At 39.9% G+C, this 12,763-nt stretch overlaps 1 protein-coding gene across 13 annotated transcripts in view; it reads right to left on the bottom strand.

Annotated features, from left to right (window-relative positions):
* Positions 1-12,763, bottom strand: part of PUM1 (pumilio RNA binding family member 1) — a 145,668-nt gene that overhangs the window by 19,119 nt on the left and 113,786 nt on the right. For 6 of the 13 annotated variants that reach the window (XM_056122717.1, XM_056122707.1, XM_056122710.1 and 3 more), the window contains 2 exons: positions 6,536-6,571; positions 1,092-1,359 (listed from right to left, as the gene is read on the bottom strand). In XM_056122717.1, the coding sequence (XP_055978692.1) occupies positions 1,092-1,359; positions 6,536-6,571 (304 nt within the window). The remainder of the gene's footprint in view (positions 1-1,091; positions 1,360-6,535; positions 6,572-12,763) is intronic. The other 7 variants (XM_056122718.1, XM_056122716.1, XM_056122715.1 and 4 more) reach the window with 2 other exon arrangements.

A 12,763-nucleotide genomic window follows, 5' to 3' on the forward strand; every position in this document is an offset into this window, starting at 1 on the left:
GGGGGGGGGGGGTGGCTGGCAGTGGCGCAAGGTGCGAGCGCTCATGCCCTAGGGAAGGAGAGAAAAAGATTAGCAAGCAGTATGTGGCAAAATATGGTACACTAAGCTTTTCAACGTATATCTGAATTTATAGTAAGACACAATTCTAAAATTCCATATAAAAATCTTATATTTAAGCAGAGAAGATAATATAAGGGTTATATTATATTATATAATATAATAATAATAACACAAGAACTTGCCTTTAGAAAGCAGTCCCTCATCAAAAACTCAAAGCTTATAATCTTGACTATATTGTTTAAATAATATTCATACGAAGCATTATGTATTATGTATATAAAACAACTTGTAATGTATGTGGCTCAGTCTTCTGAAGTGGCATCTACTCGGGGCCCTTTTCAGTTCAGGGGACAGCACCAGGAGTGCTACCTCTGGGTGGCCTAGAGGAGCCAAACATGACACCCTCCTTGCCCAATAAGAATCTGGCAGGAGCTTAAGGAGACCGATTTTCAGATGCTGTTTTTGCAGGCATAGTCAGAAAGAGAAAGAGAGAGCAATGAAGGATATTTTCACAAACCAGGATGCCATTCTGTGAAGCCCACTGGAACAGCCAAACAGGAAGGCCTAAATTCTTCTTTATAAAATCGGTCCCACACTCATCTTTACAACCAAGAAAAGCAGTGGAGTTTTCTTACCCCCAAGAAGCAAACACCCTGACTTCATTTTCTTTGCTCTCTCTGAAATAAGTGTTGCAAAAGCTTGTGTCTATCTTATGATACTATACACTTCTTTTTCTTAAATTGCAGATGTTTCGATGAGAAACTCATTAACTACAAATGCCTGGCTTTACAAAAGTAAAATGTATTTGCTTGACATGTGATCCAGACTATTAAGTAATTCTTTTCACTCACTTGTGGATCTGATGGCCCTCACACCTCTCATTCCACTGAAAGAGATCATGGGAATTGCCTTTAAGAGATAAAATTTTGTTTTCAACAATTTTATGCCAACTTGGTGCATACTTTATCAGAGGCATGAAATTTAAGGTGTTAAGATTTTAGTTACCTTCATTATCAAAGCCAAGTCCTCACCTGGACCCATGCTGGTCTTGGGAAAATTCCATTATATGCCCAGCAATCTCCCGAAGTTGTAAATTGGGGTACCGATTATTTCGAAAGTCTTCCAAAAGTCGGCTCCTGCCAGAGGGCATGACATCAGACATTCCATACCGCAAGCGAGAGGAGGAGAAAAGGGTGCTGCTGGGACTGAAGAGGCTGGAGGCACTGCTGGCGCTGCGGTACTTGGCTTCAGCGCCTGGAGCAGCAGAGATGTAGCGTCCACTGCCATTGGTGAGTCCTCCTGTGGTTACAGAACAAGAGAACTCAAGAGTCATTCTTTAGGAACACTGCTCCCAAGAGTAAAACGCGTCCTGCCCTGCCCCCACCCGCCTCACCCCCGCACCACCATCCTCCCAACCATCCTGCATCATCTGACTTAATTCAATGCCCCCTAGTAAGAAAAATGTCTGCCATGCAAATGAGCACCTGAACATCAGGAATGAGAAAACAGAGAATGTGTGGAGGCTTCAATAGTTATCCACTCAGAACTCTGTGATTTCAGCTATTCTAGAATAATCCTCATTCCCATATAAAACCCCAAGAATCCAGAGAGATAGTTTAATCTACTTGAGCACATGCTTTGCATAAAGAAGGCCCAGATTTGATCCCCATAACAGGGTTCTCAGAGTACCACTGGAAGTGACCTAAAAATCAGGTAAGTAAATAAAACCCTACCTAAAAATATCTTGAATCTCATATTAAACTTTTATATTAAAAGCTTTTTTGAAGGGTGGGGGAGGTAGTTTTGTCAATTTTAAACAGGAGGTTTAAAATGACAAGGACATCCTAGGTCAAGAATTAAGACATATGGAGTAGAAAAAAGGAAGCATGCTTTCAAGGATTTAGATGCCATGAGGAAAAAGTCCACAATTTTGGCATGGACACTGATGTTGTTATCATTTTAAATTAAATAAGAGATAAGATTTTTGGGGGGAAGGAAAGTTTGGGTCACATCTGGCAGTCCTAGGGAACCATACGTAGCACTGGGGACTAGAACCTGGGTCAGTTGCCAGCAAAGTAAGTGCTTTATTTCCTGTACTATCTCTCTGGCCTGAAACAAGACCTTTAACAAGATTTGTCAACATATAAAACTATAAAGGATGTGAAGCCTCTTTGGTAGGGGATTTCCCTCAACTCTTTGTGGTGTGCTGGTGGGATTGAGCCTGGGTAGGACACACATAAGACAAGTGTCTCAGCCCCTGTACTGTCTCTCTAGTCTTTCTCAACTATTAAACAAACCAAACAAACAAACAAACAAACAAAAAGGTAAGAAATACTACATAAACCACAAAAAGCACAGAAAACTATTTGGGATCCATAAGAAAAGTCATCGAATGCAAACTGCCAATTTCCACATGTTTTAATAAATGTCTACCATTTCATTCACGGTACAAAGAAATGACACCTTGTAGAAATAATATTCAAAGTTCTGGGTCTCAATGAAAGTGATGAAAGCAAAATCAAATGGCTTGGGCCAGAGAGATAACTCAACCGACTGGGCAAAAAAAGCATCAGAAGGCTCTAGTTTGATCCCTGACACCACAAGCTCCCCACAGCACCAGCAGGCACAACACTCATGCTCACAGAACCGAGAGGAGCACCACAAGCATACTATGTGTTGTCCCAAAACAAAACAATAGGGAAATGAGTCAATGTTAAAATCTGTAAAATACTGACTGAGCATTTTTATCCTATGCCAGAAGAACCACATGCATTTTTCCTATTGAATTCTCACTGATAGACTGGAAAAGAATATTTACATTTCTAGTTATATAAAAAGAAATTATGATCCAGAGAGATAACATGCTATATAGAGCAGACAAAAAAAAATCCCCAAAATAATGGCCAGTTGTCCACAGCTCTTTAGAGTCTAGGCCTTTGTAATGAGCTGTGTAAGACTCATTTTCAGACTCAGCTATGTCAAGTTATCTTGTTCTTCTGAAGAACACTGTAAGCAAAATACCACAATAAACTTCTTGATCCAAATAAAAAATATTTCTTCGGAGAGAGGGCTTTTTAAAAATAAATAAATAAATAAATAGTAAGTAAGTAAGTAAGTAAAGGCCCTCCCGTTGATCGTCGATTTGCTCGAGCGGGCCCAGTAACGTCTCCATTGGAGACTTTGTTGTTACTGTGTCTGGCATATCGAATACTCTCGGTAGCTTGCCGGGCTCTCCGAGAGGGGCGGAGGAATCGAACTCGGGTCGGCCATGTTGGCTGCGTGCAAGGCAGACGCCCTACCCACTGTGCTAATGAGTATATAGCAAGTATACGACTTGTTTCTAATTTCATGGCAGGAAACAATTTTTTTTTCTTCCCTGGTTTGAGTGGGAAAAAACAGACACTATGGGAATGAAATAGGCTGAATGTGATAACAGTAAGAACACGCTTTATGAGGAAGAATGGGACAGACACTTAAGTTTGTTAACCATAAAAAAAAAAAAACTCAGGTAAGGACCAGAGTGAAAGTACAGTGGGGAGGATGTTTGCTTTGCATGCAGCCAACCCAAGTTTGATCCTTGGCATCCCATATGGTCCTTCAAACACCACCAGGAGTAATTCCTGAGCATTACCAGGTGTGACCCCAAAAGTCCCTCCCCCCGGGGTACTGAGGACATTGGTGGTAGAAGATGTGCTCTGATGGATGGTTGGGTGCTTGATCATTGTATTACTGAAACTCAAACAGGAAAGCTTTGTAACTATTTCACAGTGATTCTATTAAAGGAAAAAAAAAAAAACCCTCACTGACAAAGGCACACAAGGAAAAGCAACAAATCAACTAAGAAAAAAATCTAAACTCTTAAAAACTTAGCAAACATACCTACCAAGATGGAATGTAGCCAGGTACACTGGTAACAAGGATTAAAGTCATGAACTAACCCTAAACACTAACCCTATATTTACACTTGTTTTATTTTTGCTTTTTGGGTCACACCTGGTGACGCAGAGGGGTTACTCCTGGCTCTGCACTCAGGAATTAACCCTGGCGGTGCTCAGGGGACCACATGGGATGCTGGAAATAGAACCTGGGTGGGTTGCATGCAAGGCAAATGCCCTACCCGCTGTGCTATTGCTCCAGCCCCCTATATTTAAACTTATGTGAGCCAATTAATGCATTTTTTAGCTACTATTTGCTGAAGTTTCAGCTTCTGTGGCCTTTGGCTTTTGCATAATGACTAATCCATAACACAAAGAGTTAAATGAAAAGTATGTAATATGCCTACAATTAAAACTTATATAACTCCCCTGAAATAGTTTTGGTTCAGTCTCCTTTGATACCTAGTAGAAACACACTATTATATGCGCCCCCCCCCCCCCATATACACGTAGCTTTTATCACTATGAAAGGATATATACACATCTAAAATTGAAAAATCTTTCCAGGTATTATGCTATAGTTGGCAAAGTGACAGTTCAATATTTTGTTTAGGTTAAAACAATTTTTAAGAATTAAATCACTGCTTTAAGCAGATTTATGCACAAACTTGCAGTTTCCTGGTTGTTTTTTAAATGGTTCCTGGCAAGTAGTAAACCATATGTACTTGCTGAAATCCCTTTAGAAAGGTGATTATGAGCTCACTAGAGCCTACATATCTAGATGGACTGAATCCCTAAGTATGGTGACTCGAGGGAACAGCCCCTGAGAGTCTGAATTTGCAACTGCTTTGGTTTTTTAAGTGGGTGAAGACATACCACACACAGTGGTTCTCAGAGGCTACTCCTAGTTCTGTGTTTTGGGGCGACTCCTGGGGGTGGTGCTTGAATAACCATGTGATGTCTAGGTTTGAGCCTGGGTCACCCGCATTATCTGTCCAGTCTCAGCCTGTTTAAAAGGAACACTTCACAAAGGATCTCAGGAGTCTCTCAGTGATTTCACAGTTCGTCACCATTCTCTATTTTGACAACACTGCATTCCATAGAGCTCTGTCCTATGATAACATTCTACTTCAATTAGCACATACAGGTTTGCAGTTGTCAGGTAAGCAGCTTGGAAGTAGCAATTCATCCTGACGAGGAAAAAAATTAAGATAGGAGGCTCAGTGGAAGAGTATCTTCCCTGCAAGTTTGAGTCTCTGGGTTTGATCCTCAGAACCTCACAAAGTTTGCAGAGGGAAAAATTAACAACTCTTTTGGATCTATGGAAGAGGTGAGGGCACCCTGCAAGGTGAAGGCAGTTCATCGTGTCCTCCTGAAATAGTCTCGCTAGTGAAAACTATCACCAGAATCAATCCCAGGCATGACAGAAAAACCCAAACTGTGGTGGACAAATTAATTTGCTAGAGGGTCAGTATGAAAAACTCCAAAGTTAAAAAACAAAAAAGAAAACCAAAGCCAAAAAAAAAAAAAAAAACCCAAAAAAACCCCACGACAACCCAGGGGGAACCACTCCATAAAATCGTAAAATTTACCTTTAGGAGCCCAACCAGGTCACATAGAGAAAACTTTCCTCAGGTTTCTGGCATGGGGAGAAGGGAAAGGAATTCTTTGGAAACATGCCAGAGCACACTGCTCTCCACCAGGCCTGTCCTCAGGGAAACCAGTTAACCAGAAACTGACCTGGGGAAGGGAAAGACAGACAACTCCAGCCTACTCAGACCACCCTGGCTCACCACAGCGAGAGAGGAAACAACTAAGAAATACTTGTGATGTTCACAGTCCAAATGCAAAGGATCTAGAAGACTAATACCAAATTCATTCCCTCCCTTCATACTCACCGCCAAACAGCAGTTCCTTTTACCTGGTACATCAGGCCTGGCTTTTTAAGGGGGCATGGGTGGGGGTGGCGTGATGAGGAGGACAGAAAGTAAAGCAAACCATACTCTGAAGATGAAGAGAAACGCATGGCAAGAATGTTGAATTATCAGAATGGAAGTATAATACAACTACAGACGAAGTAGAAAGCATGTAAGATAAATGGACAATATAAGCAGAGAGATGGAAATCCTAAGAACCGACAAGAAACATTGGTGATTCCAAAATTACTATTGACTGTGCAAAGGAGGCTTTTCTAGACATGGCTGAGGAAAGACTCTTTAAACTAGAATACATAGGGAAAGAGAACAAAGTCTGGGGGTGGGGGTGGGGGCTGGAGACGACGACACGACACAGACTACTCAAGGACTATGGAACAACTACAAAGGTGTAATGGAGACATGATGGCAATATCAAAAGAGGAGATAAGGAAAGTGAAGAATTATGTGAAACATTAATGGAAGAAAATTCCCCCAAATTAATATTAGGTGCCAAACCACAAAAACCAGGAAACTCGAGAGAACACCAAGCAGGATAAAATACCCAAATCAAACCATCCACACACACAAAAATTCTACCCCTCTGTTTATCAGTTCTAAATTATATATAAAAAAATCAAAGATAAAAAATATTCAAAGACATCAAAGAGAAAAAAACCACCTTACCTATAGAGGAATAAAGGTAAGAATTGCATCCGACTTCTCAGAAAGCATGCAAGCAAGAAGAGAGTGGAGTGAAATATTTAAAGTTCTTAGAGAAAAAGCAACTTGGAAAACCCAACTTAGAATCCCATGTCCTGCAAAATTAGTCTTCCAAAGTGAAAGAGAAGCAAAACTTTTCCACACAAAACTTGAGGGGATCTGTTTCCAGCAGACCTGCCTTGCAATCTATGTTAAAAAGCAGTTCTTTAGAGAGAAGAAAAATAACAAAGGTCAGAAAATGGAACATTAAGGAAAGCATTGAAAAAAGAAGTGAAGATATTAAAAGCATTATGACTGTTTAAATTCCTAATTGTTCTGATTTCATTTGTTCACAGTAATAATAGCAACAATGTATTCAATAATGCATGCTACTGCTTGTATGCTTATTTATACTTCTACCAAGAAATTAATGACAGCAATAAAAGTAAAGGGAAGCAAGTAGGATTAGTTTGGTGTTCATACTACATGCAAAATGGTATATAATGTCGTTTGAAAATGAAGATTTGTTGTATGTGTAAATTTACAACTGGTTTTTTTTTACAAACATAAATTTGTTGTAAATATAATGAAAATTCCAGGTAGCCACTAAAAACGTTTAAAAAAAACAAACAAAACATGTAGTACTGAGGCAGGGAGCTATGTGGCTTAGTGGTAGAATACAAACCTACCAAGCTAAGAGAGTTTAATCCTTAGAATCACAAAAATAAGTTAAAAAAAAATTTTTAAATTGGTATCTTAAGGAGATAAAGTAGAAAACTACATATCAGGTTCAATCCCTGGCACTTTATATTTTTCAATTGTTTTATACAGTATCAGTAGAGGATTTCCTGCAATTTTTCTTTATCTTTCTTTTTTTGCTTAATATAATGTTTTAATTCCTTTGTTTTTGGAACTCAAAGATCTAATAAAACAACAGAGGGCCAATGTGCTATCTTAACTGCTGATAAATCAAGACAAATTCCCAAGCTGTGCTCAAAAAGCTAAACATATGTTCTGCATGTGGCAAGACAGGTTTATTCCCTGACACCTGGTCCCTTGGTCCACTACCCCCAGCACTGTCTGGAGTGATCACTGAACACAGGTAGGTGTGGCTCAAAAACAAAATCAAAAGCAAAGAAACAAAAATCTCTAAGTCACTGCATTTAATAGAAGCAATACTATTTACCAAAATGTTTCTAAATTCATTCTCCCCAATTTTCTAATAAAGCAAACTTTTGGAATACCCTTTCACACATGTCTTTTTCTTTTTGAAGTAGCAGGTGAAATTTATTAGGGATGAACAGCATATAGTTCAAGTGTCTGTGACAGCTAGATTTCATCTAACCAAATGTTCTTTAGCCTTCCTATACCAGCGGGCCAGTGTAAGTCCTAGAAACCAGTGCATGGACTTGCGCTTGTGAAGCTGTTGAAAAGTGGTTTTCTACTGTTCTACACATGTGCACCAGCACTGATCTTTGAACTGGCAACTAAAGACCACTGATCTATCCACACGTAGCCAAAAATAAGGATGAGACATCTAGTTAATAATAATTATAGAAATTAAGACTAAGATGTCTCCAGTGATAATTACAAGTCAAAAGTTTGCTTTCCTGTGGTTAGCTTTATAGATGCCAGGTTACTTTCAGAAACCAGATGATCAATGGCAAAAGTGTTTTTCTTTATAATGCAAAAGTACATAAAGATGAGCACACAGAAAATTACTATGTAAACAACCTGAAGTTAGCATGTTACTCATCAATAAATTTAAAACATCTACTGCAGTTCAGGCAGACACACAGGAGACCATCTTGATTTTGAGCTTTGCTTATTAAAAAAGAACTAATGGCACATACAAACTTTAAATTTAAGGACAGAATGAGGGGCTAGAGAGATAGCAGAGGAGTTAAGGCACTTGCTTGCACTTGCATGCAGCCAACCGTGATTAATTCCCAGCACAATGGATAAGTTCTGAGGCACAAAATGAGGAGTAGCATCCCCACCACCCACCCTCAGCAGCGTTGGGTCTGGTTCAAAAACGAACAAAAAAGGACAGAATGAATCCACATTAATGAGAATAGGGGAGTGGGGAGAAGATAGGAATTCTATGATAATAATGCTTGCTTTTTGCCTTTGGCAGACTATGAACTTTTGAGCTCATTTTGTATTAATTATATCACTCTGGGAATCAACACAAGACTTTCCTTCTAGGGCACATGAAAAGGTTGAGGACTATCAGCCTCAAATATAATAAACTATGCCTGCTGATTCTTGATGTTAGGATTTTTTATGACAAATTCTGGGCGAGAAAGGAAGTATAGCAGAGAAGGTACTTGACATGAATGCAGCCAACCTGAGTTTGATCCTTGGTATCACACATGATCCTCCGAGCATAGCTACGAGTATCCTTGAGCATAAAGCTAGGAATAATCCCTGACAGAGCCGAGTATGGCCCAGATCTCTCCCCAAATCTCTCCCCAAAATAAAACTAAAAATGACACAATCTAGAAATCATGGAGAAAACCATAAACAGAAGCATTTTAGAAAATGCGAAGGTGAAGAGTAAAATGAAGAAATCTAAGAGTAAACAGCACATGAAACCATATTAAAATCCAAGTCAATTACTCTTTTATTTTTTAAGATGTTAGGTATAATTTATTAGAGATGGATACTTATGGGCACCATATAACTAAATAAATAAATTCAAATTGAGTACAAATAGTTGTAAATAACTTACGTTTTTTAACATTAGGGCTGGAGCGATAGCACAGCGGGTAGGGCGTTCGCCTTACAAGCGGCCAACATGGCCGACCCGAGTTCGATTCCTCCGCCCCTCTCGGAGAGCCCGGCAAGCTACCGAGAGTATTCGATATGCCAGACACAGTAACAACAAAGTCTCCAATGGAGACGTTACTGGGCCCGCTCGAGCAAATCGACGATCAACGGGAGGGCCTTTACTTACTTACTTACTTACTTTTAACATTAACGGAAACAATATTTTCTATGGTTAAATAACATATTTAAACCTAGCAAAATAATAGTATCTGCCTTTCTCTGGTCAGGAAAACTCCCAACAAACTATTACTAAATATGAACGTGGATATACATAAGTTATGGTAAAATATGAATGGTTATAAGCAAATGAAGAGGCTCAAGGGCTAGGGATATAGCTCAAAGAGCTGGAGAACAACCTTTGCATGTGGGAGCCCCAGGATGGATCCCTGGTACCACATGACCGTTGAGCACCGCTGAGTGACCTCCTTGCAATACTGGGCATGAGGAGGGGAGAAGAAAGCAGGGGAGGGAGGGGAGGCTAAAAAGTACAATATCATTGAAATAAAGTGTAATTTAGACCCAGCAGTGGCTAAAAGTGCCTGTTTTGCTCATGTGAAGCCTGTGAGTTCAAACCCACCCCCCTACTTTACTCCCGGTACAGCCTACATGTAATTCCAGAATTCTGCTATTTACCGCCCCTGTTCAGCAGGGTGTTCAACCTCCAGGTGTGTGCACTCACCACAATTAAAGCATGTCAGCACTGGGGCCTGGTACTAAACACCCATCAAATACAGTGACCCCCCAGTGAGCAAGAGTAAAGGCCACAGCCTTTACCCGGGTCAACCACAATCACATAATGTTCCATGTCCATAAAAAAACAAACAAACAAACAAACCCCAAAAAGAGTGTGTGTCTGTGTGTGTGTGTGTGTGTGCTTAAACAGGGGACACACAAGGCAGGGCTGGGCATATGTTTTATCATTTGAGCTATATCACAGGACCCCAATAGTATTAAGAACAAACAGTGCTTAGGACTTATTCTTGGCTCCGCACTCAAGGATCATTCCTGTGGGGATGGGGGGCCATATATGATACAAGGATCAAAGCTGGGCTGACCCGACCACATAAAAGGCAAGAGCCCTACCTACTGTACTAACTCTCCAGTCCCCTAAGAATGTATCTTAAGGTTGCTCAAAAGGCTGGAGTGCTTGCTTTGCTTCCAGACTCAAACCCCAGGACTACACAGCTGACCAAGTACCAAATCAGGAGGAGCCCTAGCACCACCAAATGCCCCTTCCACTCCCACTCCCTCCCCCAGAATATATCTTAAATATTCTCACCACACACACACTTTGTACAGTGAAATGTTAACTAAAACTATTCCTGTGCAATATGAAATCCTCGCGGTATACACCTTAAATTAACGTATTATTAAATGTCAATTATACGTCAATTAAAAAACATGTGGAATAAGGATACAGAGAAATTGGAATCCTCATACATTGTTCTTTAAGGTGGAAATGCAAAGTGTGTATATATGTATCTATGTTGGTGCAACAACTTAGAAAACAGGCTCGCAATTTCTTATGAGTCCAAAAGAATTCAGCATTTTTCTCCCAGAAAAACAAAAAAAGTGTGTCCACAGACCTTCATGCCAATGTTCATGGCAGCATTATTCTAATAGTAAAAATAAAGTTTAACAAGAAGTTAGAGAAATGTGGTTTATCAATAAAATCCAAAATCAAACACTAATAAGAAATAAAATAGAACTACTAACACAATTATATCATGATATGAAGCAAGAACAGTAGTTGTTTTTGTTTGCATTGTAATGCCAGAAATCTAAACCCAAGCCATGTGTTGTACAGCTGAGGCAACATCCCCAGCCAGAATGGGGTTTAAATGTAATCATGAGGAAACTGAGGGCATGAAAATATTCTAAAACTGATTTATGATGATGGTTACAGAATCCACAAAGTTAATATAAATGATTGTACTCTTAAAGTAGCTGAGTTTTATGATCTACAGTAAAGTTGTGATTTCAAGAAAAATTAAGTGAAAAAAATTACTTTGGGTGGGCTGGGGAGCTAGCCCAAGGGCAAGCGCTCACGTTTTACATGCAGGAGAGGCCCAGGCTCTACCCCTTACATCACATGTGCCCAAGTGCTCCCTGAGCACCCACAGAGAGGGGCCCACAGCCCAAATAAAATAAAACTTGGTCTTTAAATAATTCACAGTGAAACCCCCCTTAAAAAGTGTTAGGTGGCACACAGCTAACACCACTGCATGTGGTGGACACAAACTACAGCAACTAAACTGATGTCCTGTCAGAGAGGCCAGGAGGGAGCTGGGGACATGGAGAAGAGATGGCCACACTGGCAGTGGGCCTGGCTTCAGAACGTGGGGTGCCTAGTTGTTCCCTACTAGGAACAACTCTGTATATCAAGGTGCCTAAATTTAAAAAAAAACTAACTTAAAAAAAAGTGTTAGATGGCATTCAACAGGTGACTGGACTGTTGGGACTGGTATGGAAATGGTGCGAGAGACCTGAGTTGGGTAACAGACAGGGGTCTAGGGTGTGCCTGCACCTAGGATATACGAGTAAAGTCAACAAACCACACCGAGACCATGTTTTCATAGAACAACTATGTTCTACACAGGAAAGAGAAGGTGAGAGAAAATGCTATGAGTGGGTGTTACTATTTCATTACTGCCAGTGATAAGAAACAAAATCGACGTTTGGTATCAGCAGTGAAGTGGTTTAACAGAAGTCATGTTATATATAGTCCAATAAATATCTGGCAACAAATAAGTTTCTTGTACTAAATGTATTGAGGGCCTTTGTACGAACTCATCTGTCAATTTTTCTGAGCTTAGATGAAAGCACTCAAGAACCCTGTGCTCACGGAAGCACAATGAAGTGAGGCAAACTTCTGCTGGTCACAAGTAAAAGTCTTCAGAAAAGTTACATATGATTTATTTACTCCATACGATAACAGAAGTATGATGAAAATACACATATATATTAAGAAAGGCAGGGATTTTTTTTTTTGGTGCCACACCAAGCAATGCTCAGGGGTTACTCCTGGCTCTGCACTCATGAATTACTCCTTGCAGTGCTCAGGGAACATATGGGACGCCAAGGATTGAACCCAAATCAACAATGTAAAAGGCAAATGCCCTACCTACTAGATTATTGCTCTGGCTGCATAAAGAAAGGCAGTTTTTAAAATGAACAGCAAAAATTGTAAGGCAGATAGCAAAAGCCATTATTTTAAGATAAGAAATAACTTGTATCAGTATTATTTCCTACTTCACAGAGAAACATGACTTAAGAAAGAAGTATTCCATTAAATTACTGGATATTAGGTACCAGAATGGAGAAAGGCACTGTGTATGCTAATGATGATTCCAGCTCCATTTCTCAACATGAGCCACAGAA

Source organism: Sorex fumeus, unplaced genomic scaffold (assembly GCF_029834395.1).
Source record: "Sorex fumeus unplaced genomic scaffold, SorFum_2.1 ptg000047l, whole genome shotgun sequence".
NCBI classification, from domain to species: Eukaryota; Metazoa; Chordata; class Mammalia; order Eulipotyphla; family Soricidae; genus Sorex; species Sorex fumeus.